The 17,163-nt window shown below is 36.4% G+C and overlaps 1 protein-coding gene across 16 annotated transcripts in view; it reads right to left on the reverse strand.

Annotated features, from left to right (window-relative positions):
* Positions 1–17,163, reverse strand: part of SETD5 (SET domain containing 5) — a 79,144-nt gene that overhangs the window by 10,455 nt on the left and 51,526 nt on the right. For all 16 annotated transcript variants that reach the window (XM_065933231.1, XM_065933230.1, XM_065933236.1 and 13 more), the window contains 5 exons: positions 16,580–16,837; positions 15,584–15,904; positions 14,920–15,162; positions 9,545–9,671; positions 2,573–2,817 (listed from right to left, as the gene is read on the reverse strand). In XM_065933231.1, the coding sequence (XP_065789303.1) occupies positions 2,573–2,817; positions 9,545–9,671; positions 14,920–15,162; positions 15,584–15,904; positions 16,580–16,837 (1,194 nt within the window). The remainder of the gene's footprint in view (positions 1–2,572; positions 2,818–9,544; positions 9,672–14,919; positions 15,163–15,583; positions 15,905–16,579; positions 16,838–17,163) is intronic.

Below are 17,163 nucleotides of genomic sequence, written 5' to 3' on the forward strand. Positions count from 1 at the left end.
GGAATTGCTTAGCATGCAGGGGGCTGTCAGGGCTAGGGAGATGGCCAGTTCCTCCTGAATGACAGTTGCAGGAGTTATGACTGATGGCTTCTCCAGCTTATAGGCTAGATGGTTCGTAACATAATCCACTGTACTTTGAGGAACAGAGAGAAAAGGATTAAAAAAAAAAAAAAAAACCAGCAGCAGACGTGTACACTTCAAGCCTCTGGTCCTGAACAAGGGCTTATCCTTAGGACTTTTTCCTGAAGCAGCACTCCTAACTGAAACAGTAACTGGGCAGTGGGTTCAGATAGGAAGATGTGGAGGGAAAAAGCAGGGAAAGCAGGGAATGATGGTGGTAGCTGTGACAAGGAAAGAGGAGGGTTTCTAACGCAGCCTCTGGATAGCTGTGGCCTGGGTGGCTGAACAATTCTGTGGCAGAGGGAATGAGGCTGCTTCAGCAGGGCTACTGGCTGTTAATAATTTCATCTGGTGGGGTGCTCTATGTATGGGCTGGATAACGGGGTATGGCTCTCAAGGCAAGAAGGGAAAGGTTATTTTGGTGGAAAGAAGGGGTTCGTTAAGCTTGCCCTCCCAATGCTGCTTACTCTTTTGTTGATGCTTCCCTCTCATGATCTTATTTTTTTATTACATGTCTTTTCAACTCATCCCCTTAGCATTTCTCACTTTTCTTCTGGAAGTTTCTTTATTTTTCTTTTTAGAAATATTCTTTCCCCAATAAACTGATCATACTTGTGCCATCTCTGCTATTTGTGTTCCACAGTCCTAGGTGAAAATAAGGCTCCTTACTTCCCTATACTAGAATACAGGAACGTGTATGGCAATTAAAATGGTGATAAAGATGGCCAGGATGACGAAATCTGGGTTTTTTTTTTTTGAATCGATGAAACAGGCCAAATTTTCTTAGTTAAATCATGAGACTAAAATAGTGAAAATATACACTGAACTTTTTGAAGGGATGAGTTATTTAATATACTATAATATTTTCTTTCTTTCCTGGTGTTCTAACATCATGCTTAGACTATGCATCACTAAAATGATCTTTGATTGGAAAAAAAAAAAACAAAACCCTTACATTTGCACAGTGTTTCATAGTTATCCAAAATGCTACAAGGGGTAGGATATACACTGAGTGCTAAACCTGTCTGTTCTAGAAGGCAACTCCCCTTCTAATTTTACCTTTAATTATAATAAACTATGAAGTTCTATTCTTATAATCTACTGCCTGACAGGGAGAATGTCCTCTCATGAAATTTTACCATCAAACTTCAGCTGCTAAATGAAAAGTCAACTGCAATTAGATCCAAGTAAACTTAGTAAGGCCCATATCGGATGTTTTACCATCTGGCTTAAAAGACCGTCAGAGGGAATTTGGTAAAGGATAACTTCCCTTGGGCGCCCCTGGTGGCTCAGAGGTTAAAGTGTCTGCCTGCAACGCAGGAGACCTGGGTTCGATCCCTGGGTCGGGAAGACCCCCTGGAGAAGGAAATGGCAACCCACTCTAGTATTCTTGCCTGGAGAATCCCTAGAAATCAAATGTGACCAGGAAGGTTTTTTATCCCCCCTCTCAGAAAAAGGTTTGCTCCAAAAGTAAGTTAACATAGTTTAGGCACAGAATATAGCTTCCTCTTATTTTCAAGGTTGCTAGCTACCTTTCTGAGTTAGCTATTGAAACGTTCAGTCTTTTTAATTCCCATCCTCTTTTAAAAACTGAATAGGTAGGATGACACTGATTAGAACATTCACCTTTATCAAACAAGACATCTGGAGAAGTCCAAGCTGTGTTTAGTCATCAAAACAAATTTTTCTGAGAAGGTACAGTGTCTGTTTAATTAGAAGTCAAAGCAACATGCAGGACTTTTTTTTTATGCACTCACATGGATTCTATTCAATAAACCTACAATCACTCAAACTTGAACACTAACGCAATTCAGAATTGACTTTTTGAAACAGGTGACCAGAGTGAGCAATAAATCTGGTTCTTATAAATAAATGCATGTTGCTAGCCCCTACTTCTCATTTCTAACACATTATTACAAGAAGGGAAAGTAACCTGGAAATGAAAATCCTAATTTGCCATAAACCATACCTCAATGCTTTCTAAATCTGTTTACTGTGGCCACAAAGAGAATGCAAAATAACAAAGACACTTCACTGATTTAAAGGCCAAGAAACGGAGGCACAACCAATCACTATAATCTGCACTCTCAGCCTGGTGTCATTTTAATGGTTACTAGGAAGCTAAAGGCCAATTTTAACCAAGGCATACAGTAAAGGTAAAGATGAAGGTCTAGCAGACTACCACCTAAAGGTATGGAGGTTGATGAACTGCATGCAAAAGATAGATGAGTATCACCTGTGGGAGTACTCTTTCTATTTTGTAAGTATAGAGACTGCCAAGATGAGAGGCTACCAGGTAATAGGTCACAATGACCCTGAGGTTTCCCATTCTCTTGCTCAGGTGGGCAAAGGACATGGTAAAGAAACATTTGGAATGGTATTATATTTGAAATGAGGAGGTGCAAATGATGATTTTCATATTCAGAACTCCCAACAACCAAACCCAAATCACCTCAAATTGCAGGGGGGTATTGCAGCGACTAGCAGTAGTAAGAGATGTAACTGGTGAGAACATGAGGCTATATCCATTTCGACACTCCTCTTCCGGGTGAGATGGGCCAGGTGTGGTCAGCTGGGGGCTCTTTGAGCCTGGATTGGGAGGGGGTGGTGTGACTGGAGAAAGAGGCCGCAGTAACTTGGTGACATTCTGCTCCATCAGATAGCGAGACTTCCATTTCTTTAATGGGCTCAACAAGTCTGTGAAATACAAGGCTTGGATGAGAGGTTTGAAATTACAGCCTAAAGGGATACTCGTAGTGAAGCCATTCATCTCTAGCCCACAACGGCTCATAACTCCACTTTTGCCTCACCCCACTGTTATCTCCTGCAATCAAACCAAAAGCCCAAAGGTTCTTTAACTGCCACACTTAAAAATGATTCTCAAAACTCTCTAACCTCCCAAAAACTCATCAGACGAATCTGACACTTTAAATAACTAATCCCTGGAGCTAATTTAATCTCTTGAAGTGGAAAACATAAATTTATACTTTTCACATTCTAAAAAACCCTCAAATCTGTGTCTCTGTTAAAATCACTCTCTGTCGAATTATTGGTTCACCAACTCAGTTTTAAGCTTTTATATATTTTTCCATTCTTTAGCAGCTCTTTACATAATATTCTGCTTCAGCAGGAGTTACACATGATTACCTGATCCTCAATGAGTACTTAGTTTTAGAGTGCTTCAAAGTGTGAAATCATTTTTATATAAACCTCATTTTCAAAAGTTAGGCTGGTACTCTTTTTCTGATTGGAATATCCTACTTTCTACGGTAGACTTCTTAGTTTCACTTTGAAAGAAAGTTAACATTCTTTAAGTTTTAGTTACTACTCAGGGCAATGCACCTATCTCACTTTCTTAAAGGAAAAATCTATTTTTATTTGTTCAGTTTCAAGCTATTTATTTGTTTAGTACTTCTTACATGGAAACCACTGAACTAGGTATGTGGGGGAAAATGGTTATCATATACTCTACTTTTAAAAATATATTCTATTTTAAAAGAGTTTATGAAAGCATAAGAAAAAGAAAACATACATAAAACATGTTTAATAAATTTAAGAACCTCAACGGAGGTGGTCATACTGCTATGCATAAGGAGAGAAAAAAATTTATGCTTTTAAGGGCTTATTACATACCAGGCACTATTCTGTGTGCTTCATGTGAATTAGCAGGTTTAACCTGAGTAACTCTATAAATTCAGTACTAGTATTAGCATTCCTGTTTTAAAGAAGGAGTAGGCAATCTGGTTCCCATCTACATTCTTAATCATTAGGTTAAATGATTAGGTTTCCTCCCAAGCTGTTGAGGAAATGTTTTGGGACAGCAGCACAGCTATGCTTCAGAACAATTCCCCTGGCAGCAATGGTTAGCAGAATGAACACTGGGGAACTATTCGGAGTTAATGGAGGAGTTACAGAGAAAGAGTTATGAAGCACTAAACTAGGGCAATAGAGGGTGAAACAGAGAAGAAATAAAAGCAAAAAATACTGGAGAAACATATTTTTCCTTTCAAGTATCTAAACAATTAAAAAAATTTTCCTAGAGTAGAAGTATGTTTGTATTTTCCTTCTGTTCCAGATACTATGTTTTTCTTTTCTCCTTCTGAAAAGTGCCTAGGTATAAACAAAACAAACATGTGATTCATAACTTACATTTAGGTTTATGTATTTCAAGAGTCTTCAACAGAGAATCTTTTAAAAGACCACTATACTGCTAGGTCCAACACTGTAACTACTAAAAGCAATTATGTAAGTTATAAAGTTCATTGTAGAAAAGTTATAAAGTTCAGATGAACTCTCCCATCTCCAAATCAACTTACAGGTTACTCATTTAAAATATATTTATTGAGTATTTATTATATTTAACGAAAGAGACCTAGCACTCATCCTTAATGAAGTTTACAGGCCAGTGGTAATGTGCCTACTTTTTTACATGAACAATACTATATTTACAAAATTTTCTTTTAAAGTTTCATTTTTCTTCTTTTTGTCATACACAGCTATCAAATTTCCTGATTAAATCTATCTTTTATGGTTTTGTACCTTTACTTAAGTAATTCCCAAGATATATAAACAAACATCCACATATTGAAACACATACTTAACTTGAAATCATATTCACAAATTAATGCACTGCTAATGTCCTGGGGTATTTTCATCTCAATCTGTTTCTGTTTTTTTCCAATCTCTTTCTTAACATGGCCTTACTGATTCTTTGTCTAAATCACACTGAATAAATAACCTGCTATCTTCACTCATAGTAAAAATCTTTCCATTACAGTGACAAAAATGTTACAATTATATTTTGATTTTACTAAGTCTTTTTTAGCTATACAAAGTTTATATTTGTATTTAGTCAAATGTACCAACTATTTCCTTTATTTTCTGCCTCAGACATGTCTTTGTCACCCCCACCCCAAGACTATGACCTATTTTCCCATTATCTCCATATTTAATTTTTGAATTTAACTCAGAATGTTCTAACCTTTTCACAGGGCAAATGGCTAGCATATTCTTCCAAATTATTTTGTAATTATAGAATAATCATATTTCTATACTGATTTGAAATATGACATTTATCCTACTAGATACTGAGTTTAATTCTGAATGCTATTCTGTACACTTTTAGTAAAACTGTTTGGACAATTCCAGTTATTCTATTCTAGCTCTCCAAATTATTTTGCCTATTCTAGCATACTTGTTCATGTCAATGAACTGTAGAAATCGTTGGTCAACTATGCTGATACTTCCCCTTCCCAAGGCTGATTGGGGCTGTATTAAATTCATGAGTAATCTGTGGAGAATTCTCCCTGAGCACTGTGGAATGATCTTTCACCTACTTATGCCTTCATTCATATTGCTCTTCATCATTATTATTAATATTTTGGCAGCTTATGGGGTTGAACCCAGGCCCTCGACAGTGAGAACGTGGGGTCCTAACCACTGGACCGCCAGAGCATCCATTATACCGCTTCATTACAGATTTGCCGCATCTCTAAATTAGGTTTATTCTCCAGTGTTCTCTATTTTCCATTACTACTGTTAACTAGATGTATCTCTCCCTGTATGTCAGTTAAATGTTATTGCTAACATGTAAGAAAATCATTCAGTATGGTACATATTTTTTATCTAGCTACCCTATTGGCCTCTACTAGTTTTTCAGTTAATTCTTTTGGCTTTTCTAAATAGATAAGCATATTATTTGTATACAATGATAACCTATACATCCTCTTTACCAAAACTTTTATCTCATTGTTTTTTAGGTTTTTTTTTTGGATAATCAGTTTGGACAACAATTCTAAATGCTGTTAAATAAGAATGGTAATACTGGGATAATCTGATCACCCATTTAGAAGGTTTAATGTATTTTTCAACATGAAGTATATACCTGGCAACTGTTTTCAGATAGATGTAAAATAAGAAAATCATTCAGTATGTTATTTTATTAGATTTACCATTAAAATCACATTTACTATGCTATTACTCCCTCCTCTTCCATTTGGTTTGCTAATAAATTATTATATGAATAAAATTTCAAGTATTGAACCTCCTTTACATTCTATGGAAAATTTTTTTTGGTCATAACAATAGTATTCTTACAGAGTCAGCATTCAGATGACTGAAATTTTATTCAAAAGTAGTACTGTACTGCTTTTAGGAGATTGATTTGATAAAATAAATCAACAGTAAAAATTTTAATGCTACTGTATAGTATTTCATCAAAAGTATAGGCAATAGAAGGTAAACCACAAATTCTACCATTTCTTTATTCATTGACTAAAGGTCACTTTTATTCAGTATTACTGGCAATTATTAATAATTTCATGACTAAGACTGTGCAAAAGCCCATAGTCTACTTCTGTTTTTAAGTCCACACCTACTTCTCTACAATCTGCACAGTAAGTAGCTAGAAAAATTACTACTAGGTTTTTAAAAATGCATATGATAAATCCTCTCAAATTTCTAGTAGAGATATTATTTCCCTGTCATTTTTGCAAATCCTTTCTCCTAGTATTTTTGTCCTCTATCAGTTCAGAGAGCTAAAGACATAGAAATTTAATTAAAAAAAGAAAACAAAGCCAAACAATGAATGTACACAGAATTTACTTTGGAAAAGATGTAATTCTTTCCCATCTCCCCCATAAGTAAAAATTATAGAATAGTTTACAGAATCTTTCACTTACATAAAGCCTGTTTCTGGCTATTCTGTTCCATATATACATCCATTATTGAATCTGTACTAATCTAATTACCAACTTACAGCGTCACATTAGAAGCTAGTTTTATACTGATAGGTAGGTACTTCTTCGTCATTACTTTTTCAATTTTTCTTAGTTACCTTCATGTTTATTTTTTTATGATAAACTTCCAAGATAATTAAATCAAACCCACAAACAAACTAGCTTGATGGAAACTGTATGAAGACAAGAAAAAAAAAACACTCATTATATTTCCTCTTTCCATTAAGGAATATGGAAGTTCCCTTTATTTCCTCAAGACACAAAAATATTCCTCAGTAATGCTTTGTTCTACATGTCTCCACCATTATTCCTAGGTAGTTTCTTCATTTTGTTGAGCTCAGCAATCAAAATTTTTCTTCATTTATTTTCTTGGTACATAAATGCTATTAATTTTTATATATTCAGCAGCTTATTTTTTTCAATTATTTAGACTCCTAGGTATATATCCACATCATTTACAAATAATGAACATTATATTCGCCCTTGCCTGCACAGTTAATACTGTTTATTTCTACACAACTTTAGCTTTAAGGAACTTCATGTATCCTAGTACATGATTAATTTCTGTAAATTTTCCATAAATGTTCAACAAGAAATCCATGTATAATAATGACAATAATAATTCCTATTGAGGGTCTGATACTGTACTTTATGTACATTATTCTCATATTAGCTCTACAAGGCAGATATTACTATACCCGTTTTCACAGATGAGCCTCAGAGATATTTTATAACTTGCCTGAGTTAGTAAAGGGTGTGTGTGTGTTAGTGGCTCAGTCATGTCCAACTCTATAACCCCACGGACTGTAGCCCACTAGGCTTCTCTGTCCATGGGATTCTCCAGGCAAGAATACTGGAGTGGATCGCCATTCCCTTTTCCAGAGGATCTTCCCAACCCAGGGATCAAACCCTGGTCTCCTGCACTGCAGGCAGTTCTTTACCATCTGAGCTACAGGGAAGTCAGCACTAGTAAAGGGTAGAGATGATCATTAAATTCAGGTCTGTTGGATTCTTTCTACTGTATCAGTCTGTCTCGCTTTCTTGATTAATATCTCCTTGATCTTTTTGAGATAAGAAAAACAAAATAAAAAAACCCCCAAAACCAAAGAAACCAAAGCAACAAATAAAAATAACTCCTCAGGATTTATACTAGTAGCAATATACCAAGATGCTCATTTGAGTACTGCTTGGTTTCAATTAAATGTTTTCCAGTTTATGTTGTTGCTTTTGTTGCTTAAGGGCAAGGTGTATCCTTTGAATCTTTCTCAATGCTAGAGAAGAGAGAACTTTGATAAAGGTTGGTGACTAACAGTCTTAACTCCATTCCAACTAGAGCACATAATAATTGGAGGCACTTTCCTTATGAATCTTTGCCAGTCAAGACATGAATTGCTAATATAGCCTCCCTTTCCCAACCTCAAATACATACAGACACAACACACAGACTACACATACATGTGTAGAAGATTCCAATTGTTATAGTCTCACTGTACTGTAAAAGCTGCCAATATATTGATAAAATTGACGAAAATCTGTTACCAGCATTTCTTTATGTGAACCTGGTTCAAGTAAATCTTCCTAATCACTGGTGAAGAGAATAAAGTATTTTAAATATATGGTATCATTTATCTTCCAGATGTTCTACACAGGGGTTTTATTATATTGAGGTTATATATGTGATAAGTTACAAGGTATAATCCAGTCTAAGGATAGAAAAATAAACTAAATCAATAACTTGAAAAAAACCCATTTTGAGCAGCATTATTTTTTCCAAATATAATCTTACACAAAGTTTTAGTAAAAACTGGATATTACTAGTACATATCTCTTTATTTAATTCAAGTTCATATTTACTTAGGCAATGAACAAGAGGTTTCTATGAAAATTTGAAATATTACTATGTTAGGTACAGACTTGCATGACTTTTAGCAGTGTATTTATTTTGGTATTTTGTTTTGATTGCATAATATTCACAAAATTGATTTAGAGATAAAGAAACAGAAATCACACAGAACTTTTCAATTAAAATAATACTGGCCAAGAGAAACTTGGTAATAAAACTATCCCCAAATAAACTGGTATCAAGTTCATGCACCTGTGTTTTCAATTGCAATCAAGACCCCTGCAAGAGTTACAGCAAAACCAACGGACCAGATGACTTTTCATGACCCTCCAGTTTAAAAATTCATATGAGGACTTTAAATTGGATTCAAGGTCATGTCTTTTAAAAATTTGACACCAATTGTGCAAGCTCTTTTGAAAACAACCAATTCATAGTGATTTCTCATTTACTTTACTCACCCTGTGCCACTTCAACAAGTCCCACCCCACTTAATCACCTACAATTTTGATTCTTTCCTGAACAGTGCCCCACATCTTTTCTTATTTCCCCTCTTATAAATATGGATATAGAGCTCCTAAACTTACTACTTTAAATGTATCTAACCTTTTTAAAAACCATTTCTGCTGTTATCTGTACACTGTCTAGTGCCTTCTTTGTCGTCCTGGGAATACTGATCCCTGACTTGAGATCTCTCTCTTCCTCTGTAAAGACAGATGTAAAGTAACTATTTAGAGAACAATGCTATTTTTTTTTGTATCATACTTTTTAACGTATTCAGTGAAATTTTTAATGCAGACCCAAAGTAGTCACTGCTCATGTACTCAGAAAGGTTTGCGATACACACCTGCATTGTCTTTGCAGATACTAGAATTACTGTTCTCATTACTTTGGTATAGGTGCTGAGTTCTAGTCTCTTGGGGTACAGATGATGTTTGGGTCATCCCTTCTTCCAAGGCTTGCTTTATCCAGCGCTAAAATGGGAAAAGAACCAGGGAATTATCAACAATCATTTAAAACTATTTGGCTCACCTATTTATTTTAAATGCATCAACTGGGTCACTATAATATCAACTGGTGATAGATATTAATACAACACATTCATTCAGGTCCACAGCCAAAGTACTTTTTGACTTGTGTTTCAGCATTTTAGGATATTGCCCCATCAATTCCTTCTATGAAGCATAACTGAGAAAGCCTGGATTACGCATAATGAAGTCCCACTTAAAAAAAAAACCACAATAAAAATGATTACTATTTAACTCTTCATACTGCTTAGAATAGAATAAATGGGAAAAAGAGAAGGAAGAAATTTTATCGTTTATATAAGAGACTCCGATGACACAGAATAAAGCTGACACATAAAGTAAGTGTGTAAAAAGAAGATAGATCTCTTAAGAGTTGTCTGTCCTGTGCTGGGGATATCTGAAGAAGTAATAGAAAAGTTTCACAGGAAAACTCTGGATGAGAATAAATAGCTCTTTACTACAAGTGCCAAAATGCTTCCAAAAAGACTACTCTCAATATCCTGTGAGTTTTCCCTCCTTGTTAAGTAGTTTGGTTAAATTATGCATGAATAATTCAAATCATTACCAGAATCCTTCTGCAGAAATGAAAAAGGGAAAAAAGTCAAAAAGAGCTCTCTAATCAGTCACATTTTGTAATGAATATTGGAACCTAAAATGATGGAAACAAACAGTTCAGAAAGGAAGCCTACAAAGATAAGGATAGTAAGATTATGCAACCTGTGGAAGAGAGAAAATTTCTTACCTGTAATTATGTTCTCTTAAGATACACTCACACAGTTGTAGGTTGCTCACCACTCTGTGGCTCTCCTGCCCTGACACAAGACAGATCGAATTTTGATAAACATCAATTTCTGAGTCAGACCATATCCCAAATAGGAAGAGTAAAGGTGACTCTAACTTACACCTTTAGAGAACCAATATTACAGGTAAGTAAATATTCTCTTTACCAAAGATAGCAATTCTAATAGGAAATAATGTGAGGAAGCCAAGAAAACATTTACATCATGTATACGGCATTGTGGTCTGCCAAATGAAAGCAAAAGTATAGACATGAAGAGATAGATAGTGAATATCTAAAAAAGAGAGGTAACATCAACTGAATCCCATTAGGATTTGATCAAGTCTCTGAAGCCAAAATAAGACCAAGAATGAACTTACTCTCCTACATACAGAATACTGACGTGAAGATGAACTGTCAGAACCGTAACTCCCTACACAGAAGAGACCTCAGAGGTCACCTTGTCCAAAGCATTTCTTGTATAGATGGGAAAAAATTAGGCTCAGGAGACCAAAAATGAGTGAAAATTCTTTGTCATATAGATATCTTACTATAAGTTTTTCTTATCAGAGCAGATGACAGGACTCATTTGGGGTCACTGTGTTTTTTCTCCAAGGTAAGTTAATTTCATGTATTTCCAGTGTCAAATAGGTGCACCCATAAAAGAATTCTCTGCATCTGATGACTACAAAAAGGGAAATTAAAACCAGGACGGTGCATTCTAAGTAATAAGATGCTGCTCTGGTTAGCTTATGGTCGAACACAGCAACTTGACCAACTCTTTCTTCCTGGATCTACTGTATGTCTACACAGTATTTTAGGGCCCATAAAGAAGGAACACCAACAGTTATTTGTATCTAACAAGTTCGAATCACTCCTGTGGATAATAAATTAACTTTAGACCCTTTTCCCCAAGTTCTAGCTAAAGTTATTAAGGTCAAAAGAACATTTCTTCCTTCTCTGGAACTCCTGAACTCTACTGAAGATTTTTAGGAAGCTCAGAGACGGGCAACAGAAGTGTTTTAAAGGGTATCATTATGATGGGGAAAGGGAAAGAAATTAATTTGGGTTTTAGAGTCCAAAGACCTGGATTGAAACTTGGCTGCACGTCTTCCTAGATGTTTAAACTTTGGGCAAGTTACTTTCACTTCTGAGCCAAAGCTTTTGGATCTGTACACTGAACCCAACGATCCTAAGCTCACATGAAAGCTAAGTGAGACAGTGCGTGTGAAGAAAGCTCGCAGCACAGTACTGGGCAAACACTGTTCAGTGAGAACTGGTTCAAAGGAATTTCACGCTCTGTACAGAGTATAAGATTAATATCACTCCAGTGCACGAAATAAAACATCAACGCAAAGCATAGTGCTTCATTTTCAATCTAAATGGGAGACTGAATGCCCCACACATATTATGCCTACAAGGTGGGTTCAGAGATTTAGAGAAAACAAGGAGAGATATTACTGAAAGGCATGTTAGCCATTCATGAATGCCTCCATTTCAAAATAACAAGTAAAATTCAACAAGACATACTATAACATGCTACTTAAGAGCTGTGAATTGATTTAATTTAGAAACTACAGTGACATCATAAAACATTTTGCCAAACTCTAAAAATCTGGGTGCAAATATACACATGCAACTTTACACTCAAACTTATGAAGGTTTTATACCTCCTTTAATCAGATATGACAGAGTAAAAGCCTACTAGGAATACAAGCTGTTTTAACTAATCCCATGGGGGGACAGCTGTTCTTATCTATCTGTTTAACTATATTCTTCTCTGAGTGATTTTTAGAAATTTATTACAATTTTATTATGGAAATCTTCTTAGGTTCTGCACCATGTGAGTCTTTTCTAACCAGTCTAAGAAAATCTCCATCTCCATCTAGGATAAACCTGAGTTCAATTCTACACAGGACCCAATTTCATTAATTTTGTCCCATAAAAAGTTACATTCTTGTTTTGTAATATAATTTTGATACATTAACAGCAAATATTAAATTTGTGATTTAAACAATTTTCAAAGACTCAACTTAAGTAAGATACTTTGCTACGTGTCAACATACATAGCCTGAACTCTTCTTAAAGACTAACATGACACAAATAGGTAAGTGTCTGAGCAGAGCCTGTATAACACAAGACTAAAGATGGTCAGATACAAGTAGAGACTATAACATGAATATGAATTAAATGGGATTTCTAACTGTTGCCAGTGGAGAGACACAAAAATGAAATATGCATATAATTCTGAAACCATAACCAGGTAAATAGGGCTCTAAGAAATATATTTTCTATCAGATTTGAAGTCATATTTCTACACATTTTGGATTTTCACAGAACTCTGCTACTTGGGAAAAAGTAAGATGGGAATAGAAGGATTACAACCTAGCATCAGAATAATAAAGGCAGCATTTCAAGAAGGCAGTCCATACTATTTACAATTCAGACTTCATTATTCTGTATTAATAATTATTAACCCTTCTTAAAGGATCAAAGAAAGAAAATCTATTATCTGACTTGATAAGATACTTCAACAGTTAACATCCTAGGAAGTCTAGTACTATGTCCATCCAAAGACAGAACAAAAGGAAGAAGTTTATTTCATATATATATTAAGCCATCTTTTGACTTGTTTCTCTGAACTAAAGACAGCTTCTCTAATTGTTCAATACTACTCTGAAAATGTAGATTTTGGGCTATCACCCTTAATGAGGGACTGAGCTAAAAGTAATGGTAAGATTAGTTTTACATGCCATACCAGAGTTGATGAAATCTGCCAATTATTACAGAATAAGGTTAATCATTGTTATTGTTGTTTAGTCGCTAAGTCATGTCTGACTCTTGCGACCTCATGGACTGCAGCCTGCCAGACTCCTCTGCTCATGGGATTTCCTAGGCAAGAATATTTGGAGTGGGTTGCCATTTCCTTCTCCAGGGGATCTTCCTGACTCAAGTCTCCTGCAAAAGCAGGCAGATTCTTTACCACCAAGTCACCAGAGAAGCCAAGGTTAATCAATAATGGTCATTAAATGGCAAATATTTTTTTTTTCCTTCTCAGATAATTTATAAGATCCAAAATAAATAACTTGGTATAGAATAAAGGATTCCCAGAGACCTAACCTTCACTTCCTTTAGTAAATTTCTTGTCTTATTCTCTTTTTAAAGATGCTGTCACTGTTTTCTTTTCTGACACTTGGAAGTTATGTTACTCCATTACACACAAACCCTTTTGGCAAAGATCTCATGATCAAATTTCTCTTTAGGAGTTGTTCTGCTGGGGAATTTCCCCTAAACAAATCGGTAAGTGACTCAAACACTCAGATTAAGATGAGGAAAAGACTTTCTTCAGCGTGTGTTGCTCGCTCAGTGGTGGCGCCTTGGCTTTGTGCGCAGATCCCTGCTGCCCTCCTCCCCTCCATATCCCCCAACACTTGGCTTCAGCTTTTATGCCCCTCCCCCCAAGAAACAGCATCTGCTCTTAGGGAAAAGAGAAAAGCTTTAAGTTTGAGGAGTCAGGGAAGACCTGCCTGGAGTTGGAGACTTCATCACATCAAATAATCTATATGCAGCATCCTCATGTACGTGATGCCAGTGGAGGAGGGCAATGGCAGACACTGAGGAAGGCAGCCTGAATCCAGATCTGAGGATAAGAGAAAAGGGTGTTCCAGGGAACAGACTCTACCTCAAAGGTACCAAATGAAAGGGTGTCCTATACTTCTAGAAACATGAAAATGACATTACAGATCTGAGGGCGTGATCTATTCTTGAGAGACACCTTTGGAAAACAGGCAGGGCTTCTGGGAATTAAGAAAGCATTCCAAAAATAAACAACCATCAAATACGACCGCCACTAGATCCAAAAACAATACATAACTACAGAAGAGAAACCAGAAAGAGAGAGAGAGAAAACTTTATGGTAGGTTCCATAGTCACTCGGGAATAAACACGCATTTGATCAAGGAACAGGAATTCTGTCAGTTGTGACAGGACTTTCCTCTACTCTCAGTCAAATGGTGTAAGTGACTGAGTTAATCCAAAACAAAATCTGATCATTCTTTAACTTGTGCGACAGTGCTCTAGAGTACCTGGGGCCCAATCTCACAGAATAGTCACAAATGGACATGTTAACCAGTATCACAAGAGCACACACAAAACACCCCTCTCTACCCAGTCACCACCTGCTAAGAAAACAGTGAACACAAAGACAATTTGCTAAGACAAACTGAGCACCAAAATGTAGTACACATGCCACCTTAGTCTCACTGACTCTTGATGTATCAGTCTTTGTGGCTTAACAACTAACTCATTACAAACTCATTTGGGCAGAGTGTGCTTATCTATAGAATGTGTTTGATATGTCACCGTTACAGGCATCCTAGGTTAAAAGGAAAAGAAACCACGTAAACAAAGACATACCTTTTTACAGGAGCTGAATGTGCCATCAGGCAGAAGTGGCCTTCGACGCCTCTCAGGGATAAAGGGTGAGCCAAAGCGAATGTAGTGTTTGGGGGTGGTGCAAATTAACGGGGAATGGATAAGACCAGGTAACATGTTCAGGGTTGTTGCCAGTACAGTTGGGTCCGTGGTGATACGTAAAGGGCACTCAACAGGACATTCTTGCTTCTCGGCTTTGTCATTCAACCATTCTGTAACTAGATACTAAGTTAAAAAAAGAGAATGTCAAAAAAAAAAAAAAAAAAAGAGAATGTCAGTTGATGATGTTGCAGTTGTAAAGGCCAGAGGCAGCAGTGTAACTCACAAAGACAATCCTCATCTAGAAACTAGGACAGAGGTAGATAAAACAGCTGCAAAGATATGATTCACATAATCAGAGCACAAGGGCATCTTAGCTCACCCTCTCCATGATCATTACGGGAGGAATGATTTCAGCTATCAGTAATTTAAGCTCTGTCTAAAAACTATGGGAACAAAAGTAAGGTAGTATCGTGGACTCAGCATTTTATTTCAAATCTAATAATTCATAGACCGCTTTTTGTCCCCTGAGGATTACACACCCTTTTACTTTACAAAGGAACAACTTTTGCCAGACTACACTTAGGAAGATGGATTTGTAACTTACCTTTTTGGTTTTGGGGTATTTAGTTGCAGCACGGTTGACATGGGATCCAGTAACTGATACCACGGTTGGGTCAGACCCTGTTAATTGCCTGTTTTCTCCTGAACTGTCTACATTTCCAGCTTCAGTAGGAGTTACTGAGCTGTTATTTCCCCCTTCTTCCAAGGCAGCTTGTGACAACTCTGCCTGCTGTGCAATGGCCTGCTTTTGACGCTTTAGTCTTTGGGCTGAACTGGTCCGGTACCGAGAAATTCGACTCTTCGGTCGGGGCCTAGAAGGCTTTGCTGGAGGTGGTTTGGGGACTGGTTTTTCTGCAGCAACATCCTATAACAACAGCAAAGTTAACTGCTTACTAGAAATGTCAGCAAATATTTTATCCAGCTTTCTATTCACTTTAAGCACTCTGAATGTTCATGGTGAAAAAAGTGAGCATTAACAAACATTAATTTCAAATGTAATCCTTATAAAATGTATACATTTAAACCAGCCAGAAAAGCTACAGGAAGATGTCTATTACTTCTTTTTCCAAAAAGTATTTATAAAATTGGTCAAAAGTCAGCTGAAAGTAGCCATCAAATTTTAGGTTCTTAGCAAGGTAGGTAAATCCTCCTGTTTTTCCCTCAGATACTGAGGTTTTTAGCTTAAGGCTTACAATTTGTGGCTAAGATAGGAAAAGGAAGAGTTAACTCTGAGGATCCTATGAAAAGTCAGGTACATAACTATACTACAGAGAAGGCCAAAGAGAAACCACAAGTTCTTTATGAATTCACCACCAACTATTTATCTGACAGAAATTGTAGACAGTTCCATTATAGTCTGAGAGTATCTATTTGTTCAAATTCTGTTTCCCTGAATTCCACAAAGCAGCTTAGTGATAAGCAAATCAGCTTATTTATTGCAAAATAAGGCAAAGCTGAAAATGCTGATTCTAGCCATTCCAAAGGATAGGTAATTGATATTAGCAAGCGTTATCTAAGGCCTGGAGTCTTTTCATCTTACTCCTGTTTGGGAAGACCGCCGGGTGTTCACGCCAACACTCTGTGGGTTGCTTGTGACGGCAGTATTTGAGGCAGGGTTGCTAGCTTCAGGCTCAGCGGCTTCAGTTTTTGTTTCCTCTCCCAAAGGAGTCTCCGAGGTGGTGGCAGCAATCTCTATGTCAGAACTGCTTTGTTCCAAAGGCTGATCCCGCCGCTTCTTTCTTTTCTCTAAGTTTTCAAAAGCATGCATGATGGCTTCAACCTTCCTATCTTCCCGGGTCTAGAAAGCAATGACATTAGCATAGAAGGAAGCCTCTACCAGGAGAAGACAACAGCTTTTCACAAGTATTATTAATGCAAACTGATAGACATTTATTTCAAAAGAGGTCAGCTATTTTGAAACTTTTTAATACAAAAGAAAAATAGCCATCAAAACTAATTTTTCTCTGCATTTTCATAGTTAAAAGATCAAGCAGATTTTCTTCAACAGTTTCTCAAGGACAAAAATAAACATGACTGATTGCAGCCATAAAGTAGAACTTCTGAATCCATTATGACTGCAGGTTTTGTTGGTTTTTCAAATGTCAAATTTCCTACACAAATGTA

This window comes from Muntiacus reevesi, chromosome 4, assembly GCF_963930625.1.
Source record: "Muntiacus reevesi chromosome 4, mMunRee1.1, whole genome shotgun sequence".
Classification (NCBI taxonomy): domain Eukaryota; kingdom Metazoa; phylum Chordata; class Mammalia; order Artiodactyla; family Cervidae; genus Muntiacus; species Muntiacus reevesi.